This window comes from Hypomesus transpacificus, chromosome 2 (assembly GCF_021917145.1).
Source record: "Hypomesus transpacificus isolate Combined female chromosome 2, fHypTra1, whole genome shotgun sequence".
NCBI classification, from domain to species: domain Eukaryota; kingdom Metazoa; phylum Chordata; class Actinopteri; order Osmeriformes; family Osmeridae; genus Hypomesus; species Hypomesus transpacificus.
In genome coordinates, this window is record NC_061061.1 from 12,647,899 (window position 1) to 12,667,388 (window position 19,490).

The 19,490-nt window shown below is 51.1% G+C and overlaps 1 protein-coding gene across 1 annotated transcript in view; it reads right to left on the minus strand.

The window, feature by feature from the left end:
* Nucleotides 1–333: 333 nt before the first annotated feature.
* The window catches only part of myh14 (myosin, heavy chain 14, non-muscle), a 29,691-nt gene continuing 10,534 nt past the window's right edge, over nt 334–19,490 (minus strand). The window contains exons 9-30 of the mRNA XM_047033646.1: nt 19,240–19,464; nt 19,000–19,137; nt 18,499–18,622; nt 18,177–18,348; nt 17,774–17,986; nt 17,521–17,665; nt 17,076–17,282; nt 16,802–16,906; nt 16,549–16,701; nt 16,151–16,399; nt 15,818–15,931; nt 9,595–9,693; nt 9,161–9,373; nt 8,687–8,848; nt 8,465–8,593; nt 8,043–8,131; nt 6,974–7,097; nt 6,495–6,703; nt 6,257–6,365; nt 5,492–5,664; nt 5,248–5,271; nt 334–4,786 (exon numbers count right to left, since the gene is read on the minus strand). Coding sequence (XP_046889602.1) covers nt 4,564–4,786; nt 5,248–5,271; nt 5,492–5,664; nt 6,257–6,365; nt 6,495–6,703; nt 6,974–7,097; nt 8,043–8,131; nt 8,465–8,593; nt 8,687–8,848; nt 9,161–9,373; nt 9,595–9,693; nt 15,818–15,931; nt 16,151–16,399; nt 16,549–16,701; nt 16,802–16,906; nt 17,076–17,282; nt 17,521–17,665; nt 17,774–17,986; nt 18,177–18,348; nt 18,499–18,622; nt 19,000–19,137; nt 19,240–19,464 — 3,399 coding nt within the window. The 3' untranslated portion in view covers nt 334–4,563. The remainder of the gene's footprint in view (nt 4,787–5,247; nt 5,272–5,491; nt 5,665–6,256; nt 6,366–6,494; nt 6,704–6,973; nt 7,098–8,042; nt 8,132–8,464; nt 8,594–8,686; nt 8,849–9,160; nt 9,374–9,594; nt 9,694–15,817; nt 15,932–16,150; nt 16,400–16,548; nt 16,702–16,801; nt 16,907–17,075; nt 17,283–17,520; nt 17,666–17,773; nt 17,987–18,176; nt 18,349–18,498; nt 18,623–18,999; nt 19,138–19,239; nt 19,465–19,490) is intronic.

Below are 19,490 nucleotides of genomic sequence, written 5' to 3' on the forward strand. Positions count from 1 at the left end.
TATCAGTGTCAGGGAATGTAAATGTTGCTTAAATTCAATCGACGTCTCCATGTGGTGGTACTGTATATTGAGACATCAATAGGATCAAATGGGCATCAGCCGAACTGTTTATAAATTGTGTTTTGTTTACATTTGACAGAGTTGCTATTGTTGACGTCGACAGCGTTCCTTCTGTAATGACACCAAGAAACAAACATTAAATGTTTTATGACATCTAATAATACGATGTCTATTAATCGACACGATGTGAGCATACATGTTGATCTTCTTGAGATGAAGTGAATGTGAGTGGTTGTGTGTCTGTGAGTACAAACAAATCAAGCCACACAGAGATCAAAACCAACGACATATATTAACATGAACCCCAATCAGAAGTCTTTTATAATTACAGCATCATAAACATAAAAGGCTCATAAACCCCACATGTCCAAAATGTTCCAAGTTCTACAGAAGCCATAAACCAAAAAGAAACACACAACAAAACACCTTTGAGAGCACCAGTCTTGCTTCTTCGAAACACCAACAGGCTTGTGAGTAGTCTGCTGTCTCTGCCGTTTGTAAATCTCCTGAACACCACATCTTTACAACAGGCTTCAGGACTGCTTTTTGTAAATGTTCATTTGTGAAAACAGAGCAACAACTTACATGATTACTTTCTTAACATCTTCTTAGTTGACATCTGATTAAAATAAAGAGGACTATACTCAAGACTGACACAACAGCTGATCTGTCTGTGTAGCTCTCTCTAGTGGCGGATAAAGTGCAGTGTAGCCAGGAACTTACAAAACCACCCCTTCACACAGATCGCATTCCCTTCAGGAAAATAAAACACATAAAAGACAAAGAAAAGCTGTCATAAAGGACTAAATATATGTCGTTGTTCAGTAGTCATACACAAATTCAACCCATTCTCAACCCAAATAACCCCTCGCCGGATTAAGTTAAATGTTACTACTGCTAAGATAATCAAGCATTGGCAAATCAAATAGGAGCTCAACGTGGTGCTGGACCGAGGAACTACTGTAAAGATACAGAGGCAATGTTGTTCTGTTATGTCTGGAATCATTTAAAAAAGGTTTGTGATGCTCTTGAACAAGGGTAACCCTCAAGCTGTCTCACCCTCAAGCTGTCTCACCCACAAGCTGTCTCACCCACAAGCTGTCTCACCCCCAGGCTGTCTCGCCCTCAGGCTGTCTCACCCTCAGGCCGTCTCACCCTCAGGCCGTCTCACCCTCAAGCTGTCTCACCCTCAAGCTGTCTCACCCTCAGGCTGTCTCACCCTCAGGCCGTCTCACCCTCAAGCTGTCTCACCCTCAGGCTGTCTCACCCTCAAGCTGTCTCACCCTCAGGCTGTCTCACCCTCAGGCCGTCTCACCCTCAAGCCGTCTCACCCTCAGGCCGTCTCACCCTCAAGCCGTCTCACCCTCAAGCCGTCTCACCCTCAGGCCGTCTCACCCTCAGGCTGTCTCACCCTCAGGCTGTCTCACCCTCAGGCCGTCTCACCCTCAGGCTGTCTCACCCTCAGGCTGTCTCACCCTCAGGCCGTCTCACCCTCAGGCCGTCTCACCCTCAGGCTGTCTCACCCTCAGGCTGTCTCACCCTCAGGCTGTCTCACCCTCAGGCCGTCTCACCCTCAGGCTGTCTCACCCTCATTTCTGATGATCCCACCAGGGCAGGTCAGGGCATAACCCAGAGCATGGTGATTACCAAAGATTTCATCTTCTCTTATGTAACGAGTGGTGAATACCGAGACTACTAAGACTGTTAACTTGGCATTTTACCACCAGTCTTTTTTCTAAATCATGAATTAAACTTTTGCTCAATAGAAAAATGTTCATCTAGCATTCATAATAACAATGTGTTCATTTAGGAGGGGGGGGATTTGAACCTGTAACGTCTTGATGCAGGCAAATTCTCTACCACAGATAAACAGCCACATCCATCTGACAGGGCACTGTGTTTCTGTGTCTACAAACGTCGAGCTGTACCAGGCAAGCAGGTGCCTGGGAAAGCCTGTCGCAAATCAGCCACACACTAAACACTTTTACATACTGGATTATGAACAAAAACATGAATCATGCTATAGAGATGCAGGGAAACTGGGGACCATGAAAAGGTGAGGGCTTGTAAGGCAGTGTCTATTCTAGACTCAGAGAGATGGCGTGTTTACAGACAGGGCAGTAGTACACATTGACTACCTTTAAAACAGACATCCCTCTGAGCACATAAGTGTTTAACAACAGGACACTTCAAATGAACCATTTCCTTATATCAGTTTATGATCCACATTTCACTCATGACTATGTTTATATTTTGAAAATGTCAACCTTCAGAAGCTTTCGTTGTGAGACAAATCTAAAAACATTCCTACACCATTAGTTAAATTTACTAACTTGTGCTCAATTGTCATTGAACGATCTAATGCAGGAATGATAGGGAGAAAAGAACCAGAAAGTATTTTTCTGAAACTTTTAAAGAACAGATCAGAGGTAACTTGACAAATGTCCTCAACTTCTCCCCTCCTGTCTATTCTATTCTACATGTATTTACTAAACTAAATCCCTTTTCTCATCCATACGCCCACCGTTTGGTTAAAAACAAAAGCTTTGTTTGATAAATATTTTACATAGTTAATCAATAAAAAAAAATATTACAATGTACAATATGTCTGTTCAATAAAAACAAAAGATAATTATGTATGATATGTTGAAAACGATCAGAGGAATTGGATTTTCAAAGAAATCCACGATCAGAAATATTCCTATTTTGCGTCATTTCTAGCTCCATAGCTAATTACAACTATCATCTGACTTAAATTTCAGTTTGTTTCCCCAGTACAGATTCCAAACCAAACAAGCCCAAGTGACAGAGCAAAGGAGCAAATATATTCCAGTACACACCAGCAATAGCAGAGCACAGTCGACCACAAGCCCCCCACGCTGGGGTCACACAGCTCAGATTTCAAACCTGCAGCAACACAGACAAACAGGCCAATCTCCACGATCATCTAGGTCCAACTCAACGCTGTTCTCTAGACACAGGACAAGACTTGGGTCAGACCTTAGTTCATCTTCCTCCACATAAGTTTGTTTAAACTTACGTGGCAATAAAAACAAATTCTGATAAGGGCCAAGTACCAATAATAATCAACGATGTCTGCACATCACCGGAACGATGTCTGCATATCACCGGCGGTCAATAATAATAAAAATAAATAATATCAGCAATAAATAACTTAATGTGTTTATGTTCATTCTGTATTTAGGTTGGCTTAGATTACATGAATTCAACTGCTTGTACATACGTTAAAGAAGCTATATACTAAGAATTTAATTAAATAAACTACCCAGTACACTACTGTCTATGTATCTAATCTAACGATCTACACTAACTGTTGGAAAAGCTCGACTCGTCTGCAGCCTTGACCTGGGTGCAGAGCCAGATGGTACACGCCATCAGCTGCATCCTGCAGTAACCAAGCAACCGTATCAGTCTAGAGTCAATACTCACATGACCAGCAATATTGAAAATAGGATACGAGTTATTGTATTGTAATCATAAGACTGACTGTATAAATATGCAGGAGGAACTTAGGACCATGCTGCCCTCTTGATGCTGATCTCGGGTCAGGGCAGCCTTCCTGCCCTCTGTGGGACATGGTAAAAGAACACCGGTCATCCTGATCCTAGATCTGATTTGAAGGACGACTAGGAACCTGTCATCAGTATGTTTCTATGATAGGACACGCTGGGGTCATTGTTAGTTGCACGTACGACATCATGGTTTCCAACAGGTCATTTCTCTCCGTAGTGTTTGATGTGTCATACGTCTTCCACACATAGATCAGGACACGGTTGGAAAGTTTGGTTTCAAATTCAGTGAGACAGAAAATTCTGAAATTCAAGGTAATTTTTCTCTCTCTCAAGCGTACAGTATATTAAAATAGAGAAGTTTTCTCTCACCGTAGCAGAGTCAACGAGTGATTGACTCACAGAAACACACACACTGCCACCGGTCTAAATGCTGTGTGACCGGTGTGTCCCTGTAGACTTGCAGAATATCACCTCACACATGCAGATACAGGGTCTTTAACCCTTTGAAGAACGGAGCCAATGTAACTATGATTTTCCATTCTGGCAGCCCTATGTGGAATCAGGTAGAATGTCCAAATGCTGACTCTTCTCATAGAGTGAAACATGGCTCGACATTGATTGAGCTGCAATGAGGTGTGGCAGCCATTTAGTTTCTGTCATTTAAGCACAATACAGCATCATGAGACTACAGACGGCTATGTTGATATAAATGACGTTTCTGCACCGGTTTCTGAGAGTTGATGTCTCCCCAGACATCTAAGCTCCTACACTAGTGTACGTAACTGTTAGTCAGGCGGAACTCCAGTCCAATCAGTCCTGGATCTCCTCTCCTCCAGAAGACAAATCTTGCTTTTGTTTGTGTGTGTGTGTGTCTCTCCTTCACCTGTCATTCAGTGCTGTTAAGGCTGCAGGAGGGTAGGGGATTGTGTTTCAGTATGTGTGTGTGTGTTTCAGTGTGTGTGTGTGTGTGTCACTCTGTGTTGTTCAGGGTGTAGGGTGGAGGAGGCCCAAGGCTGTTCTCTGAGGTGGGCGTGGGGGTCCCCGGGGTGGGGGTCCCCGGGGTGGGGGTCCCCGGGGGCCCGGAGGACGGCGTTGGGGAGGCGGGGGGCTCTTCTGAATCGGAGTTCTCTAACGAGAGGTCGTCAACCAACGCTCGCCGTCCTGAACGCATCGCCAAGGGCAACGGAGCACGCCTGGATGGAGGGAGCAGGACAGGATGCAGAGAGAGAGAGAGACAGAGAGAGAGAGAGAGAGAGAGAGAGAGAGAGAGAGAGAGAGAGAGAGAGAGAGAGAGAGGGAGAGCGAAGATGGAGAGAGGGAAAGAAAGTGAGAGAGAATCTAAAATCTCGTATGTCAATATTACCCTCTCTTTACTTTACTTTCCAGGGAGAGTAATACTTTCTAGCAGGGGTTTTCAAATCAACAGTTTGTTACTACATTCCTATAAACGTAGTTTACTAACTACATGTCCAAACTAAGACTGATTAATCACATAAATCACACACACATTAAAATGCAGTAGCAGGGTTAAATCATGCCAAACACTAGTCTGATGGTCCAGATTTCAACACAGCTCTCTTCCAGACAGCGTGATTGAGATGAAGAGTCTCTAAAGTTGACTTAAAGAAACACAGAAACACACAGGGCGACCTACTTATCTGGCTTCCATTCGGGGATGCTGAGTGGAGGTGTGCAGACAGACAGATGGACAGTGTGTGAGGGTTAGGTGACAAACGGACGGAATAACAACAGAAAAAACAAAAAACAGACATGATAACGGAAATCGAAACACGATTTGTCGAACATGTCAGCACTCTGAATGGTACTCTCAAATCTCTCCATCTCTCTCTCTCACAGACACACACACAGACACACACACAGACAGCTGTGGGGTGTACCTGAGCTGGCTGCGCAGAGCGGTGATCTCCCGGGTCATGCTCTGGCCGCTGTCTGTCATCTCCTCCAGCTCCCTCTGCAGCTTCCTCCTCTGGGCGTTGGAGCGCGAGTTCTCCTCCTCCACCTCCTCCAGCTGCCTCTTCAGCTGACGCAGACGACCCAGGGACTTGTCCAACTGACGGGAGGAGGGTGGGGAGGGGAGGAAGGTGGGGTGGATGAGGGGGGGGGGGATGAGGGGGGGGTGGATGGGGGTGAGGGCAGGACGGAGATGGACAGAGAGGGGGTGGATTAAGATCAGAACAGGGGGTGTAACAGGGATCAGGAGGATTAAATTATTTTAGAGGACTTCTGGTTTTCGGATCCCAACCCTCCTCCTATCCCAAAAATGAGAGATTATTCTGGGAGAGGAACATAACCCCTACCTTGCCCCCAAACAGATGCCCGAGTTGGATTAGAATTAGGCTGGACGGAGCACACAGCAAAAAGCTCTCATATTTGGGATGATAACTTTACTCAACCCCTACTGTGCTCTAGAGCTTAGCCATACAACACCAAATCTGTGGTTGCCGACGCACACAGGTCTGTCTGGTCGTGTCTGCTCTGTACTGGGGATAAAGACTGGCTCTATGTCTGTACTGGGAATAAAGACTGGCTCTATGTCTGTACTGGGAATAAAGACTGGCTCTATTGTCTAACCTCAGATGTGGGTGAGTGCTCTGTGCTGCCCCCTGCTGGCAGAGCCAGGCGTGCGACGTGGGACGCTGTACCTGTTCTCTGTACTGGTCTGCATGTCTCCTCTCGTCATCCGCCTGCATCATCACCTCTTTCAGCTTCTTCTCCGTCTTGCGCACCAGCTTGTTGGCTATGGCTCTCTCCCTGCAGGAGAGGGGAACAAGCTTAGACACTCACAGAGAGAGACACGAAGAAGAAGAAGAGAGGAGGGGTGGAAGCTGGACGTGTGTGTGTGTGTGTGTGTGTGTGTGTGTGTAGACACGTGTCTCTCACTGTCTCTCCTGCTCCAGCTGCTCCTCCATGGTGTCTATCTTGGCCTCCAGGGCGGCGACACTGAGCCTGTGCTTGCCCCTCACAGCCCCCTCCATCTCCCCCAGGCGAGACTTCAGGTCCTTGTTCTGCTTCTCCAGCTGCTCCCGAGCCCCTTCTGCCTTCTGGGTCAGCGTGCGCTCCCCCTGAAGCTGCACCGTCATGGTCTCCACCTGCAGGCCGGACCAGAGCCTCTCTGAGCGTGTCGCTGCGTGTGGAGGTGGGATGCACCTGTGTGCCTGCAGTGTGGTGTGTGGGTGTGTGTGTGTACCTGCAGTGTGGTGTGTATGTGTGGAGTATGAGTGTATGTGTGTACCTGCAGTGTGGTGTGTATGTGTGGTGTGTGTGTGTGTGTGTACCTGCAGTGTGGTGTGTATGTGTGGTGTATGAGTGTATGTGTGTACCTGCAGTGTGGTGTGTATGTGTAGTGTATGTGTGTGTACCTGCAGTGTGGTCTTCCTGTGTCTCTCAGCGATGAGCTCAGCGTTCCCCTGCTCTTCCTCCAGCTCCTCCTCCAGCTGGGTGATCCGAGCCTCCAGCCTCCTCTTCTCCTCAGACAGAGCAGTCCTGAAATCACACGCACGCGCATTACAGACATGGTGAGACAGGCCTCAAAATGAACTATTTTACTTGGTAGCACCGCCAAAATTGAAGACCACCCACCGAAAATGTTGTATTTTCAGCTCTTGAAATTGTGCGCGCTAGTTAGCTCTATTTTACGTGACAACGGAGCGATTGACGGCTAATATTAACCAATCTGAAATCGGCATTAAAGTTAAGAACGTAAAGATGAAGTTTGATTGGTTATGTAACGTTGGATAGGCTGGTGGAGCGCTCAGCAGTAGCTCACAGCAGGCACATGCTCTCACAATAAATGCCGCCTTTTTTGAGGAGTTTGGGTGATCTTCCCAAAATGACAATTAACGATGTACAAAGGATTCTATGTTGCTGCCCTTCAAGCAAGAGGGAAAAGGGGTTGAAATTGTATGTTTCGAGCTACATGATTGACATTTAACAAGGTAAGGGTTATCTAACTCATCGACTACAGTAAAGGTAGCTAGCTATCAAACGCATTTGAGCAGTAACATTAGCACAAGCTAGGCTAGCTCTAGCTAGTATTTTTTTTTTTTGGTACATTATAATGTTGTAGGAGTTATTAGAACTCTGATCGAAAAAATAACATTCTGGAAACGGGAGGTATCTCAGTGAGGCCGACCTGTGATCGGTCGTTGAAAAAGCATTGAGTTTAGGGTTAAGAGAGCAATAGCTAATGGTTACAGTCGTACGTTTACGTTTCAGACTTTTTTTCTTTAAACGTATCACTGTCGTGTGCATATAACCAATCAGCGAGTGTTTTGGTTTTCAAACAGGTCAAACCATATTTGAAAGTTATTTGAAATGCTTCCTAATATATTTTGAGTGCACAGATATGATTTCGCCCTGTGACAACGGGGCAGCAACACACGTAAACAGACAATACAGACACACAGTCCAAGTTGTGGAAATACTGACTTTCCAGCAGAGTTGTTGACGATCTCGTCGGCCATCTCGTCTCTCTCCTGCTGTGCCTGCCTCCGTAGGCGCTCAGACACAGACAGCTCCTACACACACAGAGCAGAGATGGCACAATAACACACATCCTTCAAGTACAAGTACAGACACTCATGTTTTAAAAGACTGTTGAAGTACTGACTACACTTTTTCACTCAAGTGAGAGGAGAGGGGAAAGCAGAGAAGCCTAAAACAGAGTACAATAGAAGAGGCCTATAGTAGGCTACAGTATAATAAAAAATAAAAATATTCAACCTTTAAAAACAATTTAGTTTTGAAACTTTTTTTCTCCACACACAACATGACCCAATATAAAATCTATATAAAATATAAAAACTAACACACCCACACAACACACACACCCAACAAACACCCCCACACACCTCTGTGAGCTGCAGAAGCTCAGCCTCCAGTGTCTGCAAACGCTTCTCGCTGTCTTTTGATTGGGCGACGATTTCGTCTCGAGCCAGCTTAGTCTCGTCCAGCTCCCGGACAAGTTCTTTCACCTGAGCCTGAGACAACAACAAGTGTTCTTCACATCCTTCCCCCAAACTGTAGGCTGACCATAACTAATAACTAAACAAACCCTGATTTGCTTTCTTTACCTGCATTCGACGCAGCTGCCTAAGCCCCTCCTCCCTGCCGCGATTGGCTGTCTCCACATGGGCTTCCGCCTCCTGAAGCTCCGCCTCCAGCTGCTTCTTGACGGACATGGCCTGAGAGCGTTGGCTCCTTTCCTCCTCCAGCAGGGTCTCCAGCTCTCTCACCTGGGAGAGGGGGAGGAAGGGGAGAGGGGGAGGAGGGCGAGAGGAAGGGGAGAGGGGGATGAAGGGGGAGAGGGAGAGGAGGGCGAGAGGGAGGGGAGGGGGAGGAGCGGGAGGAAGGGGAGAGGGGGAGGAGGGCGAGAGGCAGGGGAGAGGGAGAGGAGGGGAGAGGGGGAGGAGGGCGAGAGGGAGGGAGAGAGAAAAGGAGAAGAGGATAGGGTTACATGACTTGAAAACTGCACACTGAACGCTAGTGAGACCTTATTTTTTATCAAATCAAAATGCCACCGTTTGTCCTCCTGTCTGCTGCCACACCTGTTTGCTGAGGCCCCTCCTCTTCTCCTCTCCCTTCTCCTCCTTGGTGCTGATCTCTCTCTCAAACTGGGCCCTGAGGGCCTGCAGGGTGACCTCCAGCCTCAGCCTCGAGTTCTCGGCCTCCCCCAGCTCCTCCTCCAGCTCCTGGGTCTGGACACGCAGAGACTGGGCCTCCGTCTCCAGGGCCCGGCGGGAACGCTCCAACTCGTGCACCTGATAAGGAGGAGAGGATGACAACTGATTAAGAACATCAGAGGGAGGGATGGGAAGAGACAGACAGACAGAGAGACAGAAACAGACAGACAGACAGACAGACAGACAGAGAGAGAGAGAGACAGAAACAGACAGACAGACAGACAGAAACAGACAGACAGACAGACAGACAGACAGACAGACAGACAGAGAGACGGACAGGCAGACAGACGCAATCGTACGTTCTTCCCCACGTCGTCCTGCTGGTTGACCAGCTGCTCCATGTCCACACGTAGCTGCTTATTGGCTCTCTCTAGCTCCTCCCTCTGGTCCTGAGCCTCCTACAGACAACCAATGGATGAAAAGAAAGTTTCAAAAGACGAGATACTGACAAGCAGGAACATTAACTCAGCCCCTCTGATGAACCCCCTGTACTGTTACACACCTGTAACCAGGCATGCTCTCCCTGCTGTACTGTAACACACCTGTAACCAGGCATGCTCTCCCTGCTGTACTGTAACACACCTGTAACCAGGCATGCTCTCCCTGCTGTACTGTAACACCTGTAACCAGGCATGCTCTCCCTGCTGTACTGTAACACACCTGTAACCAGGCATGCTCTCCCTGCTGTACTGTTACACACCTGTAACCAGGCATGCTCTCCCTGCTGTACTGTAACACACCTGTAACCAGGCATGCTCTCCCTGCTGTACTGTAACACACCTGTAACCAGGCATGCTCTCCCTGCTGTACTGTAACACCTGTAACCAGGCATGCTCTTCCTGCTGTACTGTAACACACCTGTAACCAGGCATGCTCTCCCTGCTGTACTGTAACACACCTGTAACCAGGCATGCTCTTCCTGCTGTACTGTAACACACCTGTAACCAGGCATGCTCTCCCTGCTGTACTGTAACACACCTGTAACCAGGCATGCTCTCCCTGCTGTACTGTAACACACCTGTAACCAGGCATGCTCTTCCTGCTGTACTGTTACACACCTGTAACCAGGCATGCTCTCCCTGCTGTACTGTAACACACCTGTAACCAGGCATGCTCTCCCTGCTGTACTGTAACACACCTGTAACCAGGCATGCTCTCCCTGCTGTACTGTAACACACCTGTAACCAGGCATGCTCTCCCTGCTGTACTGTAACACACCTGTAACCAGGCATGCTCTCCCTGCTGTACTGTAACACACCTGTAACCAGGCATGCTCTCCCTGCTGTACTGTAACACACCTGTAACCAGGCATGCTCTCCCTGCTGTACTGTAACACACCTGTAACCAGGCATGCTCTCCCTGCTGTACTGTAACACACCTGTAACCAGGCATGCTCTCCCTGCTGTACTGTAACACCTGTAACCAGGCATGCTCTTCCTGCTGTACTGTAACACACCTGTAACCAGGCATGCTCTCCCTGCTGTACTGTAACACACCTGTAACCAGGCATGCTCTTCCTGCTGTACTGTAACACACCTGTAACCAGGCATGCTCTCCCTGCTGTACTGTAACACACCTGTAACCAGGCATGCTCTCCCTGCTGTACTGTAACACACCTGTAACCAGGCATGCTCTCCTGCTGTACTGTTACACACCTGTAACCAGGCATGCTCTCCCTGCTGTACTGTAACACACCTGTAACCAGGCATGCTCTCCCTGCTGTACTGTAACACACCTGTAACCAGGCATGCTCTCCCTGCTGTACTGTAACACACCTGTAACCAGGCATGCTCTCCCTGCTGTACTGTAACACACCTGTAACCAGGCATGCTCTCCCTGCTGTACTGTAACACACCTGTAACCAGGCATGCTCTCCCTGCTGTACTGTAACACACCTGTAACCAGGCATGCTCTCCCTGCTGTACTGTAACACACCTGTAACCAGGCATGCTCTCCCTGCTGTACTGTAACACACCTGTAACCAGGCATGCTCTCCCTGCTGTACTGTAACACACCTGTAACCAGGCATGCTCTCCCTGCTGTACTGTAACACACCTGTAACCAGGCATGCTCTCCCTGCTGTACTGTAACACACCTGTAACCAGGCATGCTCTCCCTGCTGTACTGTAACACACCTGTAACCAGGCATGCTCTCCCTGCTGTACTGTAACACACCTGTAACCAGGCATGCTCTCCCTGCTGTACTGTAACACACCTGTAACCAGGCATGCTCTCCCTGCTGTACTGTAACACACCTGTAACCAGGCATGCTCTCCCTGCTGTACTGTAACACACCTGTAACCAGGCATGCTCTCCCTGCTGTACTGTAACACACCTGTAACCAGGCATGCTCTCCCTGCTGTACTGTAACACACCTGTAACCAGGCATGCTCTCCCTGCTGTACTGTAACACACCTGTAACCAGGCATGCTCTCCCTGCTGTACTGTAACACACCTGTAACCAGGCATGCTCTCCCTGCTGTACTGTAACACACCTGTAACCAGGCATGCTCTCCCTGCTGTACTGTAACACACCTGTAACCAGGCATGCTCTCCCTGCTGTACTGTAACACACCTGTAACCAGGCATGCTCTCCCTGCTGTACTGTAACACACCTGTAACCAGGCATGCTCTCCCTGCTGTACTGTAACACACCTGTAACCAGGCATGCTCTCCCTGCTGTACTGTAACACACCTGTAACCAGGCATGCTCTCCCTGCTGTACTGTAACACACCTGTAACCAGGCATGCTCTCCCTGCTGTACTGTAACACACCTGTAACCAGGCATGCTCTCCCTGCTGTACTGTAACACACCTGTAACCAGGCATGCTCTCCCTGCTGTACTGTAACACACCTGTAACCAGGCATGCTCTCCCTGCTGTACTGTAACACACCTGTAACCAGGCATGCTCTCCCTGCTGTACTGTAACACACCTGTAACCAGGCATGCTCTCCCTGCTGTACTGTAACACACCTGTAACCAGGCATGCTCTCCCTGCTGTACTGTAACACACCTGTAACCAGGCATGCTCTCCCTGCTGTACTGTAACACACCTGTAACCAGGCATGCTCTCCCTGCTGTACTGTAACACACCTGTAACCAGGCATGCTCTCCCTGCTGTACTGTAACACACCTGTAACCAGGCATGCTCTCCCTGCTGTACTGTAACACACCTGTAACCAGGCATGCTCTCCCTGCTGTACTGTAACACACCTGTAACCAGGCATGCTCTCCCTGCTGTACTGTAACACCTGTAACCAGGCATGCTCTCCCTGCTGTACTGTAACACACCTGTAACCAGGCATGCTCTCCCTGCTGTACTGTAACACACCTGTAACCAGGCATGCTCTCCCTGCTGTACTGTAACACACCTGTAACCAGGCATGCTCTCCCTGCTGTACTGTAACACACCTGTAACCAGGCATGCTCTCCCTGCTGTACTGTAACACACCTGTAACCAGGCATGCTCTTCCTGCTGTACTGTAACACACCTGTAACCGGGCATGCTCTCCCTGCTGTACTTTAACACACCTGTAACCAGGCATGCTCTCCCTGCTGTACTGTAACACACCTGTAACCAGGCATGCTCTCCCTGCTGTACTGTAACACACCTGTAACCAGGCATGCTCTCCCTGCTGTACTGTAACACACCTGTAACCAGGCATGCTCTTCCTGCTGTACTGTAACACACCTGTAACCAGGCATGCTCTCCCTGCTGTACTGTAACACACCTGTAACCAGGCATGCTCTCCCTGCTGTACTGTAACACACCTGTAACCAGGCATGCTCTCCCTGCTGTACTGTAACACACCTGTAACCAGGCATGCTCTTCCTGCTGTACTGTAACACACCTGTAACCAGGCATGCTCTCCCTGCTGTACTGTAACACACCTGTAACCAGGCATGCTCTCCCTGCTGTACTGTAACACACCTGTAACCAGGCATGCTCTCCCTGCTGTACTGTAACACACCTGTAACCAGGCATGCTCTCCCTGCTGTACTGTAACACACCTGTAACCAGGCATGCTCTCCCTGCTGTACTGTAACACACCTGTAACCAGGCATGCTCTCCCTGCTGTACTGTAACACACCTGTAACCAGGCATGCTCTCCCTGCTGTACTGTAACACACCTGTAACCAGGCATGCTCTCCCTGCTGTACTGTAACACACCTGTAACCAGGCATGCTCTCCCTGCTGTACTGTAACACACCTGTAACCAGGCATGCTCTCCCTGCTGTACTGTAACACACCTGTAACCAGGCATGCTCTCCCTGCTGTACTGTAACACACCTGTAACCAGGCATGCTCTCCCTGCTGTACTGTAACACACCTGTAACCAGGCATGCTCTCCCTGCTGTACTGTAACACACCTGTAACCAGGCATGCTCTCCCTGCTGTACTGTAACACCTGTAACCAGGCATGCTCTCCCTGCTGTACTGTAACACACCTGTAACCAGGCATGCTCTCCCTGCTGTACTGTAACACACCTGTAACCAGGCATGCTCTCCCTGCTGTACTGTAACACACCTGTAACCAGGCATGCTCTCCCTGCTGTACTGTAACACACCTGTAACCAGGCATGCTCTCCCTGCTGTACTGTAACACACCTGTAACCAGGCATGCTCTCCCTGCTGTACTGTAACACACCTGTAACCAGGCATGCTCTCCCTGCTGTACTGTAACACACCTGTAACCAGGCATGCTCTCCCTGCTGTACTGTAACACACCTGTAACCAGGCATGCTCTCCCTGCTGTACTGTAACACCTGTAACCAGGCATGCTCTCCCTGCTGTACTGTAACACACCTGTAACCAGGCATGCTCTCCCTGCTGTACTGTAACACACCTGTAACCAGGCATGCTCTCCCTGCTGTACTGTAACACACCTGTAACCAGGCATGCTCTCCCTGCTGTACTGTAACACACCTGTAACCGGGCATGCTCTCCCTGCTGTACTGTAACACACCTGTAACCAGGCATGCTCTTCCTGCTGTACTGTAACACACCTGTAACCGGGCATGCTCTCCCTGCTGTACTTTAACACACCTGTAACCAGGCATGCTCTCCCTGCTGTACTGTAACACACCTGTAACCAGGCATGCTCTCCCTGCTGTACTGTAACACACCTGTAACCAGGCATGCTCTCCCTGCTGTACTGTAACACACCTGTAACCAGGCATGCTCTTCCTGCTGTACTGTAACACACCTGTAACCAGGCATGCTCTCCCTGCTGTACTGTAACACACCTGTAACCAGGCATGCTCTCCCTGCTGTACTGTAACACCTGTAACCAGGCATGCTCTCCCTGCTGTACTGTAACACACCTGTAACCAGGCATGCTCTCCCTGCTGTACTGTAACACACCTGTAACCAGGCATGCTCTCCCTGCTGTACTGTAACACACCTGTAACCAGGCATGCTCTCCCTGCTGTACTGTAACACACCTGTAACCAGGCATGCTCTCCCTGCTGTACTGTAACACACCTGTAACCAGGCATGCTCTCCCTGCTGTACTGTAACACACCTGTAACCAGGCATGCTCTCCCTGCTGTACTGTTACACACCTGTAACCAGGCATGCTCTCCCTGCTGTACTGTTACACACCTGTAACCAGGCATGCTCTCCCTGCTGTACTGTAACACACCTGTAACCAGGCATGCTCTCCCTGCTGTACTGTAACACACCTGTAACCAGGCATGCTCTCCCTGCTGTACTGTAACACACCTGTAACCAGGCATGCTCTCCCTGCTGTACTGTAACACACCTGTAACCAGGCATGCTCTCCCTGCTGTACTGTAACACACCTGTAACCAGGCATGCTCTCCCTGCTGTACTGTAACACACCTGTAACCAGGCATGCTCTCCCTGCTGTACTGTAACACACCTGTAACCAGGCATGCTCTTCCTGCTGTACTGTAACACACCTGTAACCAGGCATGCTCTTCCTGCTGTACTGTAACACACCTGTAACCAGGCATGCTCTCCCTGCTGTACTGTTACACACCTGTAACCAGGCATGCTCTCCCTGCTGTACTGTAACACACCTGTAACCAGGCATGCTCTCCCTGCTGTACTGTAACACACCTGTAACCAGGCATGCTCTCCCTGCTGTACTGTAACACACCTGTAACCAGGCATGCTCTCCCTGCTGTACTGTAACACACCTGTAACCAGGCATGCTCTCCCTGCTGTACTGTAACACACCTGTAACCAGGCATGCTCTCCCTGCTGTACTGTAACACACCTGTAACCAGGCATGCTCTTCCTGCTGTACTGTAACACACCTGTAACCAGGCATGCTCTTCCTGCTGTACTGTAACACACCTGTAACCAGGCATGCTCTCCCTGCTGTACTGTTACACACCTGTAACCAGGCATGCTCTTCCTGCTGTACTGTAACACACCTGTAACCAGGCATGCTCTTCCTGCTGTACTGTAACACACCTGTAACCAGGCATGCTCTCCCTGCTGTACTGTTACACACCTGTAACCAGGCATGCTCTTCCTGCTGTACTATACCTGCAGGGCTCGAGCCAGGGCGAGGGAGCGGGTCTCCTTGTCCCGGCTGTCTGCTTCGGCCCGGTCTCTCTCCTCCGCCAGCCTAGCGCTCACAGCCTTTTCCTCCGCCAGGCACTGAGGGGCAGAGGTGGAGGGGGGAAAAGGTCAAGGCGGGCACAGGTCAAAACCACGGAAGTGCTTAGCAGAGAGACTGTGGTAGGAGATTCGGCGTTTCTACTTGGTCAACTTCCTGTGACGCCCCCCCCCCCCCCCACACACACACACACACACAGTTTCAGAGCTCGAGTCCCCCCCCCCCCCCCTTTTGTGACCTTTTTAACCTTTGAACTCTACCTGGTCAAACTTCTTCTGCCTCTTCTCCAGAGCGGTGCAGTTCTGCCTCTCTCTCTGCAGGGCCAGCGTCATGTCCTCGATCTCCTCCCTCAGACGCTCCCTCTGCCTCTCCAGACGCTCCTTCTCCTCCTCCTTCTGCCTCTCCCGCTGCACGCCGCTGTCCAGCTCCCGCTGCAGCTTCCTGCGCGCCTCCTCCCCCGCCTCCACCGCCGCGCTCACCTCCTCCGACTGCTTACGGAGCTCAGCCAGCTGGAGGGGGCGGAGAGATGTTAGGTTAGTTAGTTAGCGAGTCAGCTAGCTTGCTAGTTAGGGGCGGTTCTAAGAGGGGACCTCGCCTGTTGCTAGTTAGCAAGGTAGCTAGTTAGCTAGCGACTTGGGCTAGCTTGAAGCTGCTCTACCTGCTGAGTGAGAGTCTGGATCTGGCGAGTCAGCTCCTTGGCTCTCTCCTCCTCCTCCTCCACCCGCTCCATCAGGCCGTTCTTCTCCTCCTCCATCGCCCGCACGCGCGATCCCAGAGCTAGCTTCTGACGGGTCTCATCCTGCAGCAGCTCCTGAGGTGAGGAGAGGAGGGCATGAGGAGAGGAGGGGAGGAGGAGAGGGGGGGGGGGGGGTGTGTGTGACTGTCTGTCTGTGTGAGTGTGTGTGTGTTACCTGAGCGTCATGCAGCTGGCTCTCCAGAGTGCTGACCTCCTTGCCGAGTCGGAGGGACTTGGAGTCAGAGGAGGTCAGAGAGCTGGAGATGGACTCAATCTCAGACTGCAAGACAGACAAGGAGTCATTCACATTATCGCTATAAAAAACCCCTTTTGATTCAAGTCACACTGTTCACTTAGGCATACTTTGACCTCCCTCCCCTCCCCTCCCCTCCCCTCCCCTCCCCTCCCCTCCCCTCCCCTCCCCTCCCCTCCCCTCCCTCCCCCTCCACCTGTAGTTTGTGCAGGCGTTCCTCCCTCTCCTCCCTCTCCCTGTCGGCCTGGGCCAGGCGTGCTGTCAGCTCCTGCAGCTGGCCCTCGGCCCTCTTGCGGCCCCTCTCGCTCTCCAGACGGCCCCCCTGCAGAGCCTTGAGCTCGGACGCCAGGTTCAGCCTCTCCTCCTCCAGCACAGTCTTGGCCTTCTCCAGGGACTGGCGCGCCTGGGGGCCACACAGCAAACACATCACTGTATGTGTGTGTGTGTGTACACAACTGGGTGAGTGTGTACAGACAGTGTGTGTGTGTGTGTGTTTTTGAGAGTGTATTCACTGGATGAGTGCGTTGTGTGGGTACACACAGGTGTGCGAGCCATAAATGTGTGTGTGTGAGAGAGAGTGCATGATTGTGTGTCCGTGTGAAGTGTGTGTGTGTGTGTGATTGTGTTGCTGTGTGTCTCACCCTCTTGCTGTTGTCCAGCTGCTCCTGCAGGTTGTCTATAGCAGCACAGTGTTTGACCCTGAGGTCAGACAGCTGCACCTCGTGACGCCTCGTCTCCTCCTCCACACACCTCTGGAGCTCTCCTAGCTCCGCCTCCCTGCGAGATCTACACACCACATACACACCACACACACACACACACACACAGGCTCAGTACGGCTCTGAAGCTACACAGGAGCGGCCTGTCATGAGAGTGCGTAACACCCCCCCACACCTGAGCTCCTGCTGTGCTGCGGTGGTGTCCAGCGTGTCCTCCAGCTCTGTCCTCAGAGCCTCCAGCTCCTCCCCCAGGTCCCGCCTCTGCTTCTCCGCCCGCTCTCTCATCCCCCGCTCGTTCTCCACCTCCTCCTTCAGCTCCGACACCTGAGACATGGCCTCCCGCAGGGCCCTCTGGGCCTCCGCCCGCCGCGCCCCCTCCTCCTCCAGCCTGGAGGAGGGAGGGAGGGGGAGGGAGGGAGGGACACGGGGGGGAAACGAGAGGGATGTTCCATGTTCTCCTGAAAAATCCTGCTGTGTGTGTGTGTGTGTTTATTTGAGGGACGGTTTGAGTTTGTGTGTTTGTGTGTGTGAGTGTGTGTGAGAGTGTGTTTATCTGCATGTGCTAGTGTGTGTCTCACCGGCCCTGCAGCGTGGTGATCTCCTTCTCCTTCTGGGCCAGACTCCCCCTCAGCTCTGCAGCCAGCAGGCCCAGGTCAGACAGCTGCTCCTGGGCCTCCTGAGCCTCCCCCTCCATCCTCCTCCTCCACTTCTCCTGCTCCAGCCGGCCCTGCTCCTCCCGCTTCAGACGCTCTGCAGGGGGCCGCCGCAGAGGGTTACAACCACGCACAGACAGACAGGGTCACGCCACGGTGGAGTGTGGAGATGGATTTGAGGTGAGGTGGTGTTGATATAGTGTTGAGTTGGTGTTAGATGGTGTTGGGGTGGTGTTGAGAAGGTTACCTTCCAGGTCAGCGATCATGGCCTCCTGCTTGTTCTTCAGTTTGTTCAAACTCTTGGTCTTCTCCTCTTCCTCGGCCAGGTGGTCGGTCACCTCACTGAGCCTCTCCTCCAGATGTTTCTTTTCCTGCAGAGAGGAGAGGAGGGAGAAGAAGAGAGGAGGGAGAAGAAGAGAGAGGAGGAGGGAGAGAGGAGAGAGGAGGAGGGAGAAGAAAGAGGAGGAGGGAGAAGAAGAGAGAGGAGGAGGGAGAGAGAAGAGAGAGGATGGAGAGAGGAGAAAGGAGGAGGGAGAAGAAGAGAGAGAGGAAGGAGAGAGGAGAGAGAGGAGGGAGAGAGGAGAAAGGAGGAGAAGAGAGAGAGGGAGGAGAGAGAGGAGGAGGGAGGGAGGAGAGAGGAGGGAGAAGAAGAGAGAACAGGGAGAGACGGTGGGTTGAGTGGTTAACAGAAGCAGCACACTGGCGTGATGCAGCCTCCTGAGAGGGGAGGAGATGAACGCCTCCTCACCTTGCTGAGTCGGTCTCTCTGCTCGACGGCAGTCAGCATGTCCGTCTCCAGGCTCTTCACCTTGGTCTCCAGGGTGACCTTCTCTAGCAGGAGGCGCTGCCTGGCCCCCTCCTCCTCCTCCAGCTGCTCCTCCAGGTCCTGCCACACAGGAGGAGGAGGAAGGAGAGGAGGAGGGTTCAGTCAGCACAGACAGAGTCACACAGTCCTGGGTGTCGTGAGGAACAGGACGGCTGTTGCTACCTGCACGTGCTGCTGCATCTTCTTCTTCTCATTGGTCAGCTGGAGGCCCCTTTCCTCCTCCTCCTCCAATCGTCCCTCCAGCTCGCCCAGTACTTCCTCCAGCTCCTGCTTCCTGCTGGCCAGCCTGGCCCTCATCTCCTCCGCCTCAGCAAACAGCTCCGCCTCCGCCTGCAGCTGGTCCGTCAGCACAGACTTCTCCTCCAGCAGCTGAGAGAGGAGAGATGAGAAGAGATGAGGAGAGATGGAGGAGA